At 46.7% G+C, this 19324-nt stretch overlaps 2 protein-coding genes and 1 long non-coding RNA gene across 3 annotated transcripts in view; 1 reads left to right on the top strand and 2 right to left on the bottom strand.

Moving 5' to 3' along the window:
• The window catches only part of GMCL1 (germ cell-less 1, spermatogenesis associated), a 32779-nt gene extending 27626 nt beyond the window's left edge, over nucleotides 1-5153 (bottom strand). The window contains 2 exon segments of the mRNA XM_038384799.2: nucleotides 2669-2792; nucleotides 4842-5153. Coding sequence (XP_038240727.1) covers nucleotides 2669-2792; nucleotides 4842-5023 — 306 coding nt within the window. The 5' untranslated portion in view covers nucleotides 5024-5153.
• Nucleotides 5154-5251: 98 nt separating this feature from the next.
• Nucleotides 5252-7371, top strand: LOC119848686. Its single transcript, XR_005290309.2, has 2 exons — nucleotides 5252-5688; nucleotides 5778-7371. It is a non-coding gene; the product is annotated as an uncharacterized LOC119848686 (long non-coding RNA).
• Nucleotides 7030-19324, bottom strand: part of ANXA4 (annexin A4) — a 27685-nt gene continuing 15390 nt past the window's right edge. The window contains exons 6-13 of the mRNA XM_038384796.2: nucleotides 16526-16616; nucleotides 14128-14207; nucleotides 13100-13156; nucleotides 12682-12775; nucleotides 11800-11895; nucleotides 10774-10832; nucleotides 10326-10448; nucleotides 7030-9202 (exon numbers count right to left, since the gene is read on the bottom strand). Coding sequence (XP_038240724.1) covers nucleotides 9143-9202; nucleotides 10326-10448; nucleotides 10774-10832; nucleotides 11800-11895; nucleotides 12682-12775; nucleotides 13100-13156; nucleotides 14128-14207; nucleotides 16526-16616 — 660 coding nt within the window. The 3' untranslated portion in view covers nucleotides 7030-9142. The remainder of the gene's footprint in view (nucleotides 9203-10325; nucleotides 10449-10773; nucleotides 10833-11799; nucleotides 11896-12681; nucleotides 12776-13099; nucleotides 13157-14127; nucleotides 14208-16525; nucleotides 16617-19324) is intronic.

Here is a 19324-nt window from a genome sequence, read left to right as displayed (position 1 = left end):
TGCTCGCTATACTAAACACTGAAATATAAATACAATATGTATATTCCAATTGATTTGTTCTATAATTATATGGTAAAAATGAGAAAGTAAGCATTTTTACAGTAACAGTGTCCTGGGACACTTTTGTATTTTTGTGTCTGATTTTGTAAGCAAGTAGTTTTTAGAGGAGGTGAAACTTGGGGATAAGCAGGACAAATCAGACTCCTGAAAACGGTACAGTAGTCTGGAAAGTTTGAAAGCCACTGGTTTACACTCTGGGTCATGCATAGTTTCTGAATATGAAACAACATTAATCTGAAAACAAAATAATGGAAATGGCAGTAGCTTTTAATCAGAGCTGCTGTAGATTTGGGGTGTGTGCTTTTTCTTGTTTTAAATGCTCAACAGTCTTAATTTTAAATCTAAGAAACTGGAACAGAACATAGTCACAGCCCACACCAACAGTGCATCACACGAAAAGCAGTCATCTGATTACATCAAACCCTATCCAGGACTCCATGTGTTCAAGATCTGTTTGGCAGAGATCTGGATGTTACCCTGTTATACAAAAAGAATTTGCGAATACAGACTAACACGGCTGCTACTCTGAAACCTGTTATACAAATCTATCAGTCAACAACAGCCTGAAGCGTTGTCTTTTGTAGAAGCACCAGAGGAAAGCATCAGGTATAACAGTGTCAACCCAACAGTAATCTCTGGAAGAGTTATTTGACAAGTGGTGGTTCTAAAACGAAGCTGAAGTTTGGCCCGATTTCATCTGATGCAGTTGGGGGTTTGAATGCAACACAAAGCTGAATGGTATCTCAGTCCAGAGGCTGAAGTTGCTTTCAGCTCACTGAAATCTGAGCTTCAAATTAAGTTGGAGATGGGGCTTGAGCACAAAAAAGACATCTGCTACTGTCAGCCAGAGAAATCCTACCCAGACTCGCCATCTAGGTATTTGTCTGAGAACCAGGTTAGTTGCTGATGCACATGCACCGAAAGACAACGCCATTCTAAGTAAACTGGCATCCAAGTTCACTAGTGAGCTCTTTTGGACATGCAGCTTATATTTACAATTAAGCCACTCACAGAAGATACAGTTCTTATTCACAGAACTTCTTAATTTATTACTTTTAAATATGCGTGTTTTATAAATACCTGGGGCTGGTGTTATGCAGTCTTGTAAAAAAAGGTGTTGTTTAAAAGCAAAGTGTGCTATTAGCATGAAAGAACCTCTTTCACAGCCTAACCACTACTCATAAATAAGGCTGCATGTCTGTCACAGAGGTTATGGAAGTCACAGATTCCGTGAGTTTCCGTGACTTCTGCAGCAGCCAATGTGGCTGGCTCTGGGACTACCCAAGTACTTGGGCAGCCCCTGGGCCAGCAGCAGTTCCCGGCCAATGGGAGTTGCAAAACCAGCCGTGTGGACAGAAGCAGCGTGCATAGCTGCCTGGCTACACCTCTGCCTAGGAGCTAAGCGAGGGGGATGTAGCCACTTGCGGGGAGCTCCCCAGGTAAGCGCTGCTCAGAGCCCACCTCACCCTGTCCTATGCCCCAACCCTTCCCACATCCAAACTCTGCTGCTGCTGGAGGAGGAGGTGCGGAGCCAGGTAGGGAGCCTGCCACCAGCCGTGCCCCAGCACCAGCGGGGGTCCCAGGCCATGCGCCACCACCCGCCCCCCCTTCCGCCTAGCACCTGGGCTGCCCTCCCCTAGCATCCATGGTGTCCGCCGGCAGCCCCCCCCCCAGTTTTAGTCTGGGGTATTTAGTAAAAGTCACGGACAGGTCAAGGGCTGTGAATTTTTGGTTACTGCCCGCGACATTTATTAAGAACGCCCACTACTAAAATGCAGCCTTACTCATAAACAAGATACATACATTTTTTTGGCTTGTTTAGAGCAGTTTCCTTGCTTGCTTGAGATCTCGAGAAGGAAAGCTTAAAAACCAACATAATCTCAAAGCAGAAGGACCACTGGTGATAAACATAACCTCTACTTTAGAAACAGAAACCTAGAGTATCAGCATCCTTTGCATAAGTAGATAGTGAACGAAGTAACAGTTTTCACATTCATCTTTTTGAAACCAGACGTCTTTAGACTAGTACAGAAAGGAAAAAAGACATAAATTTTTGAAGTCCAGCGTTCTTCACAAGCCCTGTTCCTTTGTAGCAAAGGCTTTCCTATATGCATTTTTCACACAGTGCTGTAAACAATGTATTACTGACTCTCTGCAAGTTCATCCAAGTTGAGGGATGGAAAAAAATGTTCACATTTTGCCTTCACTCAAAATGCTCTAAGTTTTTTTTATGAGTGCAAGTCATTTACTATCACTGCAGAGGACTGGCCATTAACTGTTCTTTCTAGCTGAAAGAATTAGCACGTATATTACAATATTTCATTCATTATCTGAACACCTCCCATACAAGTCTACAAATCTTTAGAAAGTTTACACAAGGATGAGAGGGCTGAATCAGAGATTGGCAACTGAGCTGTTGTCAAGAGCATCTGAAGCACAAGATAAGGTGCTTTATATTTTTGCATAGAAACAAAAAAAATAAAATTAGAAACCGGGGGGTGAAGGGAAGGAAAGAGATGAAGAAAAAACAGATCTATACTTGAAATTTACAGAATAGTGTTTATTTTTCCAAAATGAGTTTCTACTGCAAAAAAGAAATACCACCTACCTGACACAAATATATCTTGTGCAAGTTCCACTCCTCTCCCAGAGCACAGATCTTAATATCACTATTTTCACCATTCAAAAACAGAGTCTGATAAATATACTTGGATGTACTTTTTAGTTTTTTCCTGGATTAAAAAAAAACAAAAACAAACAAACAACCCAAAGACATACACAAACTGTGGAATTCTGTCACAAAGAAAATAAAAATATTTGTCAAGCACTTGATTGTTTACAGCACCATCTCAGAAGTTGGCTAGCAAGATTTTCTTCTCTTCCCTTAGTCATTAGACGGTTATAGACCATTTCCCCCCATATGCTGCCGACAGAGGTCATGTGCCCTAAGTTTACTTTCTTTTTGTTTACTACAGCTAAGTAAAAAGAAAAGGAAAAGAAAAGCTTATCTTAAGTGATCACTCTCCTTCCAGTGTGTATGATAAACCCATTGTTTCATGTTCTCTGTGTGTGTATATAAATCTCTCCTCTGTTTTTTCCACCAAATGCATCCGATGAAGTGAGCTGTAGCTCACGAAAGCTTATGCTCTAATAAATTTGTTCGTCTCTAAGGTGCCACAAGTACTCCTTTTCTTTTTGTGAATACAGACTAACAGGGCTGCTACTCTGAAACCTGTCTACAGCTAAGTAGTTATCAGGACATTCCCAGAGCGAATAGGAGAGCTAACAGAAGTCCCAAAGCCCACACCTGCCCCTGCACACAAACATACCCTGCCAATTTTCATGGGGCTAAAATCCCTTTCTCCAGAATTAGTTTTCTCTCCCCCACCCCCACTTTCTATGTGACAAGCCTCCAGAGAGCAAAGGGAACTCAGCCCTCCCTACATCCCCAAACCTTTTTGGCCGCCACATCCAGCTGGATTCTCCTCAGACATCCCCCAACTCCACACATTTCATCTCCACCAACCCTTCCCTTCTGCCCTCCCCAATCACCCTCCAAATCCCTCCCTCCACCCCTACCTTTAAGGCCCCATAACTATGCCTCCCTGACATCCCTCCAATACCCCCCCCCGCCTGCCAGGACCCCTGCATCCAAGACCCCCCCGCGAGCCAGGACCCCCCTCAGCCAAACCTCCCCCCGCTAGCCAGGACTCCCCCCGCCCCCCTCAGCCAAACCTCCCCCCGCTAGCCAGGACTCCCCCCGCCCCCCTCAGCCAAACCTCCCCCCGCTAGCCAGGACTCCCCCCGCCCCCCTCAGCCAAACCTCCCCCCGCTAGCCAGGACTCCCCCCGCCCCCCCTCAGCCAAACCTCCCCCCGCTAGCCAGGACTCCCCCCGCCCCCCTCAGCCAAACCTCCCCCCGCTAGCCGGGACTCCCCCCGCCCCCCTCAGCCAAACCTCCCCCCGCTAGCCGGGACTCCCCCCGCCCCCCTCAGCCAAACCTCCCCCCGCTAGCCGGGACTCCCCCCGCCCCCCTCAGCCAACCCTCCCCCCGCTAGCCGGGACTCCCCCCGCCCCCCTCAGCCAAACCTCCCCCCGCTAGCCGGGACTCCCCCCGCCCCCCTCAGCCAAACCTCCCCCCGCTAGCCGGGACTCCCCCCCGCCCCCCTCAGCCAAACCTCCCCCCGCTAGCCGGGACTCCCCCCGCCCCCCTCAGCCAAACCTCCCCCCGCTAGCCGGGACTCCCCCCGCCCCCCTCAGCCAAACCTCCCCCCGCTAGCCGGGACTCCCCCCGCCCCCCTCAGCCAAACCTCCCCCCGCTAGCCGGGACTCCCCCCGCCCCCCTCAGCCAACCCCCCCCGCTAGCCGGGACCCCACCCCCCAAACCCCCCTCAGCCCAGCCCCCCCCCGCTAGCCAGGACTCCCCCCGTCCCCCTCAGCCCAGCCCCCCCCCGCTAGCCAGGACTCCCCCCGCCCCCCTCAGCCAAACCTCCCCCCGCTAGCCGGGACCCCACCCGCCCCCCTCAGCCAAACCTCCCCCCGCTAGCCGGGACCCCACCCCCCAAGCCCCCCTCAACCCAGCCCCCCCCGCTAGCCAGGACTCCCCCCGCCCCCCTCAGCCAACCCCCCCCGCTAGCCGGGACCCCACCCCCCAAACCCCCCTCAGCCCAGCCCCCCCCCCGCTAGCCAGGACTCCCCCCGCCCCCCTCAGCCCAGCCCCCCCCCGCTAGCCGGGACCCCACCCCCCAAGCCCCGCTCAGCCCAGCCCCCCCACTCCGCTACCTGCGGGGGGTGTTGAGCAGCTGCTCCTCGCGCTCGCCGTCCCCATCGCTGTCGCTCTCGCCGGGGCCCTCGGGCCCGCCCCGCTTCCGCTTCCCTCCGCGGCTGCCCCGGTCCCCGTCCGCCCCCTCCCCGCGCGGGGGCGCCACCCGCCGCCTCAGCACCCGGCTGCTCAGCGAGCCCATGGCGGCTGGGCCGCCGCCTCCTCATGGGGCCGCCCGGCGCGGAGCGCCCAGGAAAACGGGGGGCGGGGACTTAGCGACGCCCAGCCGCCTCCATTGTCGCCGCCACACAGGCCGAGGCCGAAGCCGCGGCGCATGCGCGGAACGGGACTAGCGGCGCATGCGCTAGGAAAGTCACCCTACGGCGCATGCACCGACGAAACTACGGAGGGGAGGGGGAAGAGGGAATTGGAGCATGCGCCAGGGAAAGTCGCACGCCCCTGCGACACTCCACCGGAAGGGGAGGGGATTAGCGCATGCGCGCTGTGCTCTCTTGTGGGGATGAGCGCGAGCCCGGCTGCCCCCGGGGAGCCGTGCCGCAAAGCTGCTCCCAGTGACCGCAGTGGCTCCTGGTTTGCATCTTGCGCCTGTTGCAAAAGGCAGGGGGAAGGAGGACTTGTGGCACCGTAGAGACTAACAGGACTAAGGTGCCACAAGTCCTCCTTTTCTTTTTGCGAATACAGACTAACGCGGCTGCCACTCTGAAAAAAGGCAGGGGGTTGGACTAGATGACCCCCTGAGCGCTCTTCCAGCCCTGATCTTTCCCCCACCCTTTAACCTGTTCGTAGAATCATAGAAGGAGAGCACAGATGTGAAGTGGCCGGGGTGCTGACGGGTCACGCCTCTTCGTAAGTTGCTTGAGGCACTTCGACTAACCCTCTTTCTACTCACACTTTTAACTGTTAGTTAGCTAACTTCGTGTATCATTCTCCAAAAGGTCTTCCGAAGGATTTGACTGTGATGAAAGCAGTGAGTTTATGCACCAGCTCAGGAAAGGTGGGTATTTACCCATAGACATCTGCAAAAGTAACTCATCCTTCAAAGTCCTCCATAAAATGCTTTGGTGTGAGGCCTACAAAAAAATAGCCTACAGCTAGGCGGAGACCACACCAACGTTGTCTCAGTTTCCTTGTACGCCCCACCCCCATTTGTTCATGCCTATCTGTTGTTGTTGTTTTATACTTAACGTGTAAGCCCTTTAGAGGCAGGGACTGTCTTTTTGGTCTGTATTTGTGCAGTGCCTTGCACAGTGGGGTCCTGGTCTGTGGCAGGCTCCTCTGTGCTGTGATAACACAAAATAAAAATAGTTGTAAGGAGTGTCATGGAAGAAAGCGGGAAGATAGTTGGATGAGACACAAGGGAGCTGTGCAGTTGGGATCAAAGCAGCCGGCAGCAGACTTAGGACTGATCTACGCTCAAAACTTACATCAGCATAATTACATTTCCCAGGGGTGTGAAAAATCCACACCCCCGAGAAATGTAGCTATGCCGCCCTAATCCCTGGTGTAGACAGCAGTAGGTTGACAGAAGAATTCTTCCATCAACCTAGCTCCCACCTCTCAGGGAGGTGGATTAACTTCCAGCAGTGGAAGAACCCCTGCTGTCACCGTAGTGGGCGTCTCCACTGAAGTGCTACAGGTGCACAGCAGCTGTAGTACTGTAGTGTTTTAAGCGGAGACATAGCCTTAGACAAAAAGAAACTACCATTCCTGCAAACAAGGACAAAGAGCTTGAACTTGCTTTAGCTCAGAAGGAACGATGCGTTGGAGCTGTGTTGTCTAGTCTGCTGCTTCCCCTACAGTGGGGATCCCATTTTCACATATGGGGGGACCAAGAGCCAAAACTATTGCTGAAACACAGGATCTTCCTGTGGGAGCCTTGACTTTAGCTGATCTGAGGGGACTTGTAGGCGGGTCTCCCTCCCACTCTTATTTTGCAAGAAGGATTAACCCCATTTCTCCCCTCTCCTGGTAATGTGAGGGAATCTCGCAGAGGATCATTGGAGACTTCCTCTTCCCAAGGACCTTCCGCTGGGTTTTACTGTGGCGGGGGCAGTCCAGGCCACACTTTGGAGAGGCAGCTGATGTGAAGTTGTGGGATGAGCAAGAAAACACAAGCCTAACTAAAACATGGCAATGCACCTATACGGTTTCATCTCATTCAGAAAAGACACCTTTTAGAATCCAAAGTAAAGAAATGATTGGTTTATTACATTGAAAAAGTGAGCCCTGGCCAGCAAGCCATTTTTATGGTAAAGCCAGAGGGCACTTGTGAACCTGCTGTAGCAATAAGGCTGAGTGGTTTCTTCTTACTGAGCAGCAGATTGTTGTAGTGCTTAGACTTACTGCCAACAACCCTCCTCTGAAGAAGGGAGCATAAAGACAGGGGAACACAGGCAAAGTGACTTGTCCGAGGCCAGAGAGAGGGTCCAGTTTTGCACCTGGCCAAATCAATGGGAGCAAAGCGAGTGGCAAAGTTGGGTTTACAACACAGTAGATCCTGCCTTCCATTTCCATGCTTAACCTACACTGCTCCCTTCCAAAAACAATTACTGCACCACTCAGTCTATGACTGCGCTACAAAATGTGGGACAACTAATGCTAATTAGCTAGCTCTCTCCTACTGTAAAATTGTAGACACGACTTTTGACCATGAGGTAGATGAGATTAGCACTATACCTCTGCCCATGCGTGGCCTCCCCTTATTTAACTCACACTAAGGCTATGTCTACACTACAGCTATGACGGCATAACTCATGTTGCTCAAGGGCGTGAATAAACCACCCCCCTGAGGGACATAAGTTACATCAACATAAGCGTCTCCCACCAACATAGCTTCTGCCGCTCACAGAGGTGGGTTCTTTATGCCCATTGGAGAGCTCTCTCCCATCAGCAGAGTGTCTTCACCAGACGTGCTGCAGAGTACAACTGTGCCATGCAGTGCTGTACATATAGACATGGCCTAAGAGCACAGTGCCTGATCTCCATAAGGAATTTACTGTAGGACAGGGAAAGCTAAGGTGCATTAGTTATTCTGCTGTAAAACACACACACTTTTTGCAGTGAAGATATAACCTCAGACCAAACAGAATGTGGATTAGGTTTCTGAACAGAATGGCTTCTTTCAACCAGCTCGCTGCAGAAAAGGCATTAAAGTGGAAGGCCTTGTCTATGCACAAAAGTTGTACTGCTTTTACTGTATGGTGTAGTTAAAGGTGCATAACTGGTGGATGCAGTTACTGTATGGAAAGGGGAATAAGATATTCCAGCACAAAGCACCTCTATACTATTATAACTGCATCCACAGTAGAGGATGTATGAGTGTAACAATATTAGTGAAGTCACACCCTTAACCAACAGTTATACCAATACAAAATGTGTGTGTGTAGACTAAGCCTAAGGCTACTGGAGTTTCTAATTTGCTGCTTATGAATCATATCCTGTTCCTATCTTCTGATCTACATAAACAAATAGCCATAGTGATGTGGAATATTGATAGTTAGAGTATTTTGATATAGACACGCCTTGCATTTTAGACTAATGATTTTCTTTGTGCTGGAATATAGTCAAAGTAATAAAGCTTGTATTCTGTACTTTTCCCACATGGACGGTGTTAATGTTTTCCTGTGAAGAGTCTTTTACAGTCTGTGCCTAAGCCTGCCTCAGTTGGTCGGTAAGTTCAATGTTAGTAGGATGTCACAAGTCTTGAAGAATTATTCATGTAGTAGATGCAGATAGATCAAGTTACAGTAGCAGTAAAGGCTTTGGTTAAACTGTCCCCTCATTTCCACCTATTTTGTATGGATTGTACGAGTGGTCAGAATCCGGCCCTCTGTTACACCCTCGCAATTGCACTGTATGGCAACACAGATGTGAGCTTGGTAATATGAAGCTCATTGCAGGCTCACTTAACAGAACCTTGCTCAGAGTCTAAGACAGATGTTAGCTATCCCTTTCCTTTTTGCAGCAAGATGCCGTTCTCTGGCACAGATAATCCAACTGTAGAATGGAGACACAAATCATCTAGTGCTCCTGTTTCTCCCAACATGTCTTTCCAAAGCCTGCTGGGAGAAGTAATTCAGCCAGGAGATTCTGCACTGCACACTAGTTAAAGGCATGACTGGCTCTGGTAACACAATTAGTGCACCATTGCATATGCTAAGCCATAAAAGCATATCATAAGAGGCAATTGGCATTGATTAGCCTAAGTCAATTCTAATAGCATTATCTAAACCTATTTGAAGGGGAGGGGGGGATCTTGTGATCTATTTCTCCTTTCCCCTGACAACAAGTTGTACATGGTTTAGTCTTCACCACCACAGAGCAAGAGTAGGACTTTCCTATAGTCTCCTGAAGTGTCTCCCTGAAAGAAAGACAAACACGTGATTAGATGTGTAATACGCGTTCTCAGAAAAGATTGTACAGTACCATTTACACCAGTTTGAGCTGATTGTAGGAGTTGTCCTCATGAGATTTTGATTAGCTTTGCCAACTTAAGGTTTGATAACATTTAAGGTGCACCTTTCATCCCAGAGTACTTGACACACATTGATCATGTATAGGGACACATTGCCCACCACTAAAATGCAGCAACATGGAATGCAGGAACTATTACCATGTGCGACAACATCCCACAGCCATTTTAAGACAAAAGGTAATACTTTATCCAATTGAAAATGCAAAAATGATAACAAAAATCAAGCAACAAGGATCAATCAAATGAGAAACCACTACAGTATTAAAATATGAAATCCAACTACAGGAGTTCTTTGAGATTTAAAACAAAACAAAAAAACCACACCTGCCCATTAACCCTTTGAGGAATCCAAGCCAATGTTTCTAAGACGCACAGTTTATAATTATAGAAGGTCGACAAATAAGTGTCCTCTGACCACAAGACATTAAGCTGTGCTTCAGATCCAACTCACGGAGGGTGAGGGCAGAAATCTTGCTTGGATAGCCAGTACAAAGGGGCTGGATGGTGTTATCTGAGTATTCATCACTGGGACCAGTCAATCTGGCATTACTGGAAAACTGTTAAAAAATCCTAATACCAAAATTTGTAAGGACAATGCAAGTCAGGATTAGAGGCGGGTCAAAATTTAAAATACAAGGCAAAAATGTTTTAAAGTTTGCATTTTGTGGGGTTTGAGATGCATGCAATTTTTCAATCTTTTCGGAAGTTTTCTGAATGTCTTTTCTGATTTTTCCCTTATTGTGTATTTCCCTCTTTCTGTTTTCTCCTCCTTCCTTTTCCCTTGTCATTTTCAAAAAAAAAAAAAAAATTCTTGAATGCCTAGTGAAAACACAAAAATATATATATCAAGAATGGACAACTTCATACACCCTCCTCCCCGAAAAGCTGTTCAAGAATAATAGCTTCTTGTTTGAAAAGTGTGGACCAGTCACTAATCAGACTACAGGGCAAAGTGGCTGGTGCTGTGTGCAGCAAGACCCCCCATGGTTTCTAGGTAAGGAAAGCTTACCTGGATGAAGGAATAGAGAGATTTCCCGTACATCCTCTTGAATTCATGCCTGATATCCAACATGTCAATTTCACAGCGCGACACCATCACTCGAATGAGTGTATCGTCATCCGTCCCTAAACCCTAAAGAAAAAAGCAATCCTTGTACAAATATTGTGCATGATGGGTAAATCATTATTAATGGTTAAGGTTTCATCCTTAGTTTCTCAGTGGGAAATTAGCCCAACGCATTTTGCATTGAGTGTGACAGAGTTCCCCATTTTCAGCATATAATGGGGCAATGCCAGTTTTGTCCCTTAGCAGAGGAGGATAGGAGATTCATGACGATTATGAACCACTTGGGTTGCTGTCCTCTCTCCTCTCCCCCTACTGTATTAAATCCAGCTGCTATTTATTTTAGCATGCCATTGGGGGTGGGGGGAACCACATGCACACAAAAGCTATTTACCTTCATGGAACCATATAATCTTTCAGCAAAGTATGCATGCTTATTCCTTATGCATTTTACTGTGAAGAGAAAAGAACAAGGGAGATTTTCCAAAACTTTTAAGTTTCAAGGCTGCAGTTACTGCTTAAAGCTCCCATCAGATCTGTATGGGAGGTCAGTGGAGGATGCAGAGGTCTTTCTGCAGATCCATTTGCAGAATCGGGGCCAAAACGTGCACATCCCTGACTATTAGTCCAAGAAGCTCCAAGGTATGAACTTAGAGGCGACTGGACACGCTGATAAATACAGCAAGGGTAAATGCAAAAGAACGAGCCCCTTCAAAATTAACCTGAAGTCTTGTCCATCACAGTACAGCCAATTGTTTAAAGTCTGCAATGCTCTTTGATGAGCGTCAGCACCCTTAGCACCTGGTGGCAAAGGTAAACCATGAGACAGTGGAAGCAGTGGAACTTTTGCCATCTTGTTCACAGCCACTTCCCATATTTGCAAGGGGTAAAACAATGTGACCTGTGCCAAAAATGGAGACAGTTACTGGCCATCAACAAAGCGTGTCCCCTGCAGTTGCTCTGTTAAGACAGTGGGCAAGAGAGAGACAGCGCAGCTAAAGATGGAGATCTCACTATGCCAAGGTGAAGCAATCCTAATACTTTAGATAAAATGCCCGTGTCTCCTTCAATGGAGAAAGTGATTTTAACTCCAGGGTCACACACTTTGTTGCTTTGAAAGGCACTTTGCACACATCACAGGCTCCTTGCGTTTCATCCCCGTCCACCCTCCCATCCTCCTCTATTTCAGGGACTACCTAGGGATTTTAAGGTTAACCAAGCTTCGACTCCATGGCTTCTATGCTCAAGGCTGACAGAAAGAAAAGGAGTACCCGTGGCACCTTAGAGACTAACAAATTTATTAGAGCATAAGCTTTCGTGAGCTACAGCTCACTTCATCGGATGCGATCCTTTCCCATTCTACACCCCGACAGTCTGTTGTGTAACTAAACAACCCTAGATTTAAAACCGGAATACTCACCCACAGCTAATAAGGCATCTTCGAGGTCTCCCGACATCTCAGATTTAATGCTTTCTGTAATGTCCTTCTTAGCGATCCTTCTGTATTCATCAAAGACTGGAAAAGAACACACACTAGTGAAAAGTCATCAAGCAAGATTTGTTAGTGCTGTCTACAAGGACTTAACTATCAAGGACCAGTTTGCCAGGTCAAGCAGCTGAGTGCTTTGTATGCACTTTTTGCCTCTATTTTTTTAAGTGGTAGACAATTGCAGTTGTCCTGGAAACCATTCAGTTTATCTTCATTTTAACTATCATCAGCTTTCTAATTGGTCAGTCAACTGCTGGTAACAGTGTGATGAATTATTACTTAATGGGGTCAAGCTGAGTAGCTTTGCTTTCCCATTTGGTTAAACATTCTGCCACAAGGGAAGGTTTGCCATTTCGCCATCAGTATTTGCAACCAGCCAGCTCTGCAAGAGCCACGAACAAGATCGCTACAGACTGTGGTTTGAGAACCTCTGATCCAGTAGAATGGTGCCTGTCTTTCTTCCCTGTAGGGGGAATGTTGGCAAGAAGCTTGCTCCTGAACTCCTATCCTTGGTAACTGTCGCCAAAGTCCCAGTTTACTATTTCTGGTATAAAGACTGGAGCATAGGTGATCCATACAAGGTCATTCTTGTCTCTCTAGAGTTCCTTTTAGGCTCACAAGAATAGGTTCCTGTATTAAAATACTCTAAAGCAGACACATAAGACCAGACTCCAGAGTAGGCGTGTGCCTTTGAGAAGGGTCCCTTTCTATTTGTCAAGAGATGTACCTAAAAAAAGGGCTTTAAAAAAAAAGAGAGAGAGAGAGAGAGAGAGAGAGAGAGAAAAGTACGTAGAAAATTGCTGAGACTTTTACCCTTTAATAAGTGATTTTTGTTTCTTGAACAGAGGATAGTCAGGAATTGTCCCTCATTTGTCCCCCATTTCTTCTCCCCGGCTTCATACAAGCACTAGAAAGAATCAAGCACATGAAATAAGGGTTAGCCAAAAGCTCAAGTAAAGCCAGAGAGCTTGGGTCTTCCAAAAAGACCATTATCCCATTTTACACATGGGGAAACTGAGGTGCAGAAACTGGTCCAAGGTCATCCAGCAGCAGAGCCAGGACTAAAACCCAGATCTTCTGGGACCCAGTCCAGTGCCAGCTACAAACATGCCAGCTAAATGATTGATGACTTTTACTGGCCTTTAAAAAACAATGGATGGAAGGACCGGGATCAGCAAACACCCACAGCGGTGGGGCAGATTTTTCTTAAAGAGTACAAAGAGCTAAAGACCTGGGCATCTTGTTGAGCAAGGTTTTCATCCACATAGTATCCCTGGTCCCTGTTTCCCTGCAGAAACACAAGAGGGCTGTGTTAAATTCAGCCTTTCAGAGGGGCTCATGGAACAGAGTTGAGCAAGTTTGCTGTTTGAAACAAGTTACCAAGCATATATGAGGATCGATTGAGAAGGCAGCTGCAATTGTGCAATAGATTGTTGCAAGAGGGGTGGTGGAGAAAGCTCTGAAATATTATTTGAGGGCCTGATTTTATTTATTTTTAAGAGAGGCTGAGGACTCAACTCCATCTGATGTCAGTGGGAGCCATGGGGCCTAAGAAAGCACATGGTGTTAACACACACACACCCTGATTCCTGGCCCACCCCCTGAGCAGCCTGCCCTTCGAGTCAAACCAATGTGATACACAGGATATCAACTGAAATGCAAGGTGGCATGGAGACAGTCCTGCAGGAGATCAGCAGGGGAAGGCTGAGCAGTAGGAGAGGGGGAAGGATGTCTAGGAAGGGGATAAAAAGAGCAAGTTGCAAAGCAGAGAGCAAGAGAAGGAACCAGATGAGAGGGAGGATTAGTACTAGTATTTAATACAAATCTGTCTGATCTTTTACATTGGTGTAACTCCACTGACTTCCATTGTGCTACTCCTGACCTAGATCAGTGTAAGAGAGAGGAGAATCAGGCATTCATGGTACTTAGTATAAAGAGACCTTGTCACAAAACAAGGTGCTGTACTGCTTTAGTGAAGACGATACTATGCCGACAAGAGAGCTTCTCCCATTGCCATAATTAATCCAGCTCCGCAAGAGGCAGTAGCTATGTTGATGGGCGAAGCCCCCTCGCTCCCCGGTTCAACATAACACTGTCTACGCTGGGGGGTTAGGTTGGTATAACTGCATCATTCAGGGGTGTGATTTTTCAAGATGAGCAATGTAGTTATACAGCTGTCAGTTTCTTGTGTAGACCTGCCCTTAGAGGATTTGTTCAACAGCAACAAGAATCAGACATTTTTTCTTAAACTGCACTTACGGTAGCTAGAGACACTAGCACGCGCCGGAACATGGAAGATGTATCTGAGACAATGTCCTTCTCAAGGGTAGTTCCATATTCTAGCAAAGAGAGCACAGACATACATGAATACTTGCTTTTAACAGAGAAAGTTCAGCACCTAAACACTATTCATCTTAGAGAAGTCTTCTACATGTCTGGCTGTGACCTAGGTGTCCGGATTATGTCTCTGTCCCTCAATTTCTGAACCTGCCTGCCTAGGAATTGCCATGTTGACCCTGGATCTTATCCTTCTCTCCCTTTGCATCAATGTAACTGACTTCAGTGGAGTTGCTCTGGATTTAGGCCAGTGTCTGTGAAATTAATCAACAGAGTTAAACAGTTGTAAGGGAGGAGAAGCCAATCTGGATCATTCTCTCTAAAATAAATCTGAAGTCTGTTCCACACACAAAGTTGCACTGGTTTAACTAAAGGTGTTTTGTTAATCTGGTGCAAACCTCTATATGGAGACACTTAAATCACTTGAACCCTGGGTTAGCTATGTAGTGAGGCAGTGTATGACCCTCCCTCCGACCCTGCAAATATATAGACACAAGCTGAAAAAGGAGACAAACTAGTTTAAAACTTTTGTCCATACAGGGATTTGAGCCAGTTTAAGTCTGTTTTTAAAAAAACAGTTTTAACAATTCTTATTTGTATTATTGCAGCACCTAGGGGCCCTAGTGACAGATCAGGATCCCAGTACAACTTCTGAGTGAAATCCTGACTCTTTTGATGTCGGTGGGAGTTTAGCCATTGACTTCAGTGTTGCCAGGATTTCACCCTCTGTGTTTAGACAAGGCTTAAGTCTCTGTCCACTGAGCATAATTATGCAGGCACACTAGGTCACAATCAAGTGAAAGACAGACAGTGTCTCTTGCTCTGACGATGATGTTTCTTAGTTTCACAAGATGTCTTGCTGATGGTTCAGTTATTGTTTGGTTGAACTGCTAGCAGCTAAAGCTATTGGAGAAATCATGCGGTGTGGGTAAGATGCCATTCATAGAATACAGTTTTTAAAACCTTTACAGCTGTGTGTGTGTTTTTGAGTGAGAGATTTCACAAAATATCTTCTACCTCTAGATCAACATAAGTAGTGCATACAGTATTTAACCATTAATGATACAAACTGGGGAAAACACATTTGCTGGCTGGGAAATTTAAATGTTTATGGGGTCAAGAGGAGTAGGGAATTTCTCTAGCTTCTTCTGCCAATAAATCACTAGGCAGCCTTAGGAAATGGTGATTTAAGCCGTAGTTCAGGAAAAGACCCCTAAACACATATTTAGCTTTAAGTATGTTGCCACAGTTCAGGGCAACTGCACTTGTGTTCCCCCTCCATGTCCACCAAAAGCACCAACTCTAGGCTCCCCAGTCTTCACCTCTCTAGTGCCGAGATGCATCTCTCCCTCCTGACAGGGATTTTTCCAGGCCTGCACAGCTCCCTGCCTACGCTGCCAGTTCCCCAGCAAACCAGACTCCCTGAACAGGCCTGCATCTGCACTTTGCTTTCTCCCCAAAGGCTATGAACTGTGGTAATTGCCCACAGTTAAAAGTTACCACACAGCTTTTCCTAAGCAAGCACATTTATTCTTAAGGTGAAAGCATTAAAGACAGTAAGAGTTCCTTTGCACATGCTCATAATCTTACCAGGTCACCCATCAGTCTTATGGGGCCTCAGTAGGCCAAATTCCTTGCAAGTTCCAATCCTTCCTAGGAAAGATTGGGGCTATCCTTAGACAAAAAGTCCTGTCCATTTGCTGGATCAGAAACAAGGTCGTGAGCAGGGGCATGCACAAGCAGGGGCAAGCAGGGACACAGCCCTACCCCGCCCCCAATAATCGTCAGGGGCACAGAACTCCTTCAGCCCCCGGGCCAGAGTTGCATGGAGAGCAAGCTCCTTCTGGCCCCAAAAGGGGTCAAAGTTAAATTTCTGCACACGCCCCTGGTCGTGAGTGAGTTTAAACCAAAAGTCCTTTCTTTGTCTGTTGGTCTCTGGAGAATCCAGTTTGATGCAGGATACGCAAGCGTCTCCAGGTTGTGGTACTTCTCCGGAGGTGTTACAACCCAAGTGAACTTACCTCCCACTGTTCGTTCCAGGAAGGCGGTGGTCATCCTCCCCCATGGAATTGCATACAATCCCTGGCCCACAATGATACATAAACTTAATACAGTGAGATCTCCCAAAGATATTATAGGACACTAAGCACATGTGTAATAGATATGGCAATCAGTGGAACTTAAGCACGTGGCAAAGTGCTTTCCTGGATCTGGGCCATAGTTGGGACCTCTTGCAAGCTTCCCCACTTGCTCTCCCAGTACAGGTTACTCTCAATGCACTAACGTCATAGGATCTCATACATCAATTTATACTACTTACGACTATGGTAGGTCTCGTTAATGCGCTGGATTTCTTCACCGGAACGAGAAGCCAGAATTTCGATCAGGCAGCCTTCATCTGTCCCGGCACCCTAAACGCGGAACAGAGAATCAGAATGAAAGCAGCTTTCAATCTACCAGCAAAGAGAGGCACCGTGATGGCAACACAGGATGGAGAATCAACTCGCTTGAGTAATAGTCCAGGATCCGATGGGCACATCCCATCTGGGTAAATTACTTAATTTCTCTGCCTCTGTTTCACCACTTGTTCAATGTCGATACATTACAGACTTCATGCGATGAAGTGATATATGTTTGTAGAGTTGGGTGTCTCATGAAACATTCTGAGATTTAAAAAAAGTCCCATTATGCAACAGGATGAAACTGAGACCTTTGGACAGTTTTTACAAAGAAGCAGAGAGGCACAGACTCTCCCCAGAACAGCCAGAGGGTTAAGGCACTCACCTTTGAAGCGGGAGACCCACATTCAGCTCCCTGCTCTGTATGATTCAGACCAGAAACATCAACCTGGGTCTCTCACATCCCAGGTTATTGACTAGTTTTCTCACCAGACATTCCATCCTGGACCCAAGAAACCTTTTCATCCCATTAGACCCATCCCCACAAAAATACTTGGTTTGGACAAGTCTGCATTTTCCAACAACAAAAAGGTGTTGTTAAAAAGCTCCCAACCAGCTTTAGATGTTTGTACAGTGCTTTGAAGATGCAGAGTGCTATATAAATGCTAGGTTATTGAAGACCAAAAGTATAACTGGGTTAAAAAGAGAATTCGATAAATTCCTGGAGGAAAGGTCCATCAATGGCTATTAGCCAAGACGGTCAGGATGACCATACTCTGGGGACCCCTCCACCGCTGGCTGCCAGAAGCTGGGCCTGGACAACAGGAGATGGATCACTTGAAATTACCCTGTTCTGTTTATTCCCCCTGAAGCATCTTGCATCAGCTGCTCTTACTAGACAGGTTTCAGAGTAGCAGCTGTGTTAGTCTGTATTCGCAAAAAGAAAAGGAGTACTTGTGGCACCTTAGAGACTAACGAATTTATTAGAGCATAAGCTTTCGTGAGCTACAGCTCACTTCATCGGATGCATTTGGTGGAAAAAACAGAGGAGAGATTGATATACACACACAGAGAACATGAAACAATGGGTTTATCATACACACTGTAAGGAGAGTGATCACTTAAGATGAGCCATCACCAGCAGCAAGGGGGGGAAAGGAGGAAAACCTTTCATGGTGACAAGTAAGGTAGGCTATTTCCAGCAGTTAACAAGAATATCTGAGGAACAGTGGGGGGTGGGGGGGAGAAATAACATGGGGAAATAGTTTTACTTTGTGTAATGACTCATCCATTCCCAGTCTCTATTCAAGCCTAAGTTAATTGTATCCAGTTTGCAAATTAATTCCAATTCAGCAGTCTCTCGTTGGAGTCTGTTTTTGAAGCTTTTTTGTTGAAGGATAGCCACTCTTAGGTCTTTCATCCCACCATCAACCTCAGCCTGGACCAGTCCACACAAGAGATCCACTTCCTGGACACTACGGTGCTAATAAGCGATGGTCACATAAACACCACCCTATATCAGAAACCTACTGACCACTATTCCTACCTACAGGCCTCTAGCTTTCATCCAGATCATACCACACGATCCATTGTCTACAGCCAAGATCTACGATATAACCGCATTTGCTCCAACCCCTCAGACAGAGACAAACACTTACAAGATCTCTATCATGCATTCCTACAACTACAATACCCACCTGAAGTGAAGTGAAGTGAAGAAAGAGATTGACAGAGCCAGAAGAGTACCCAGAAGTCACCTACTACAGGACAGGCCCAACAAAGAAAATAACAGAACGCCACTAGCCATCACCTTCAGCCCCCAACTAAAACCTCTCCAACGCATCATCAAGGATCTACAACCTATCCTGAAGGATGACCCATCACTCTCACAGATCTTGGGAGACAGGCCAGTCCTTGCTTACAGACAGCCCCCCAATCTGAAGCAAATACTCACCAGCAACCACACACCACACAACAGAACCACTAACCCAGGAACCTATCCTTGCAACAAAGCCCGTTGCCAATTCTGTCCACATATCTATTCAGGGGACACCATCATAGGGCCTAATCACATCAGCCACACTATCAGAGGCTCGTTCACCTGCGCATCTACCAATGTGATATATGCCACCATGTGCCAGCAATGCCCCTCTGCCATGTACATTGGTCAAACTGGACAGTCTCTACGTAAAAGAATGAATGGACACAAATCAGACGTCAAGAATTATAACATTCAAAAACCAATTGGAGAACACTTCAATCTCTCCGGTCACTCGATTACAGACCTGAGGGTGGCTAGCCTTAAACAAAAAAGCTTCAAAAACAGACTCCATCGAGAGACTGCTGAATTGGAATTAATTTGCAAACTGGATACAATTAACTTAGGCTTGAATAGAGACTGGGAATGGATGAGTCATTACACACAGTAAAACTATTTCCCCATGTTATTTCTCCACCCCACCCCACCCCCCACTCTTCCTCAGATATTCTTGTTAACTGCTGGAAATAGCCTACCCTGCTTGTCACCATGAAAGGTTTTCCTCCTTTCCCCCCCCTGCTGCTGGTGATAGCTTATCTTAAGTGATCACTCTCCTTACAGTGAAAAGAAAAGGAGTACTTGTGGCACCTTAGAGACTAATTGTTAGTCTCTAAGGTGCTACAAGTACTCCTTTTCTTTTTGCGAATACAGACTAACACGGCTGCTACTCTGAAACCTCTCT

Source organism: Dermochelys coriacea, chromosome 26 (assembly GCF_009764565.3).
Source record: "Dermochelys coriacea isolate rDerCor1 chromosome 26, rDerCor1.pri.v4, whole genome shotgun sequence".
In the NCBI taxonomy this organism is placed as follows: Eukaryota; Metazoa; Chordata; order Testudines; family Dermochelyidae; genus Dermochelys; species Dermochelys coriacea.
The sequence above is the reverse complement of the archived record's forward strand: the minus strand, read 5'-3'. Positions and strand labels throughout refer to the sequence as shown.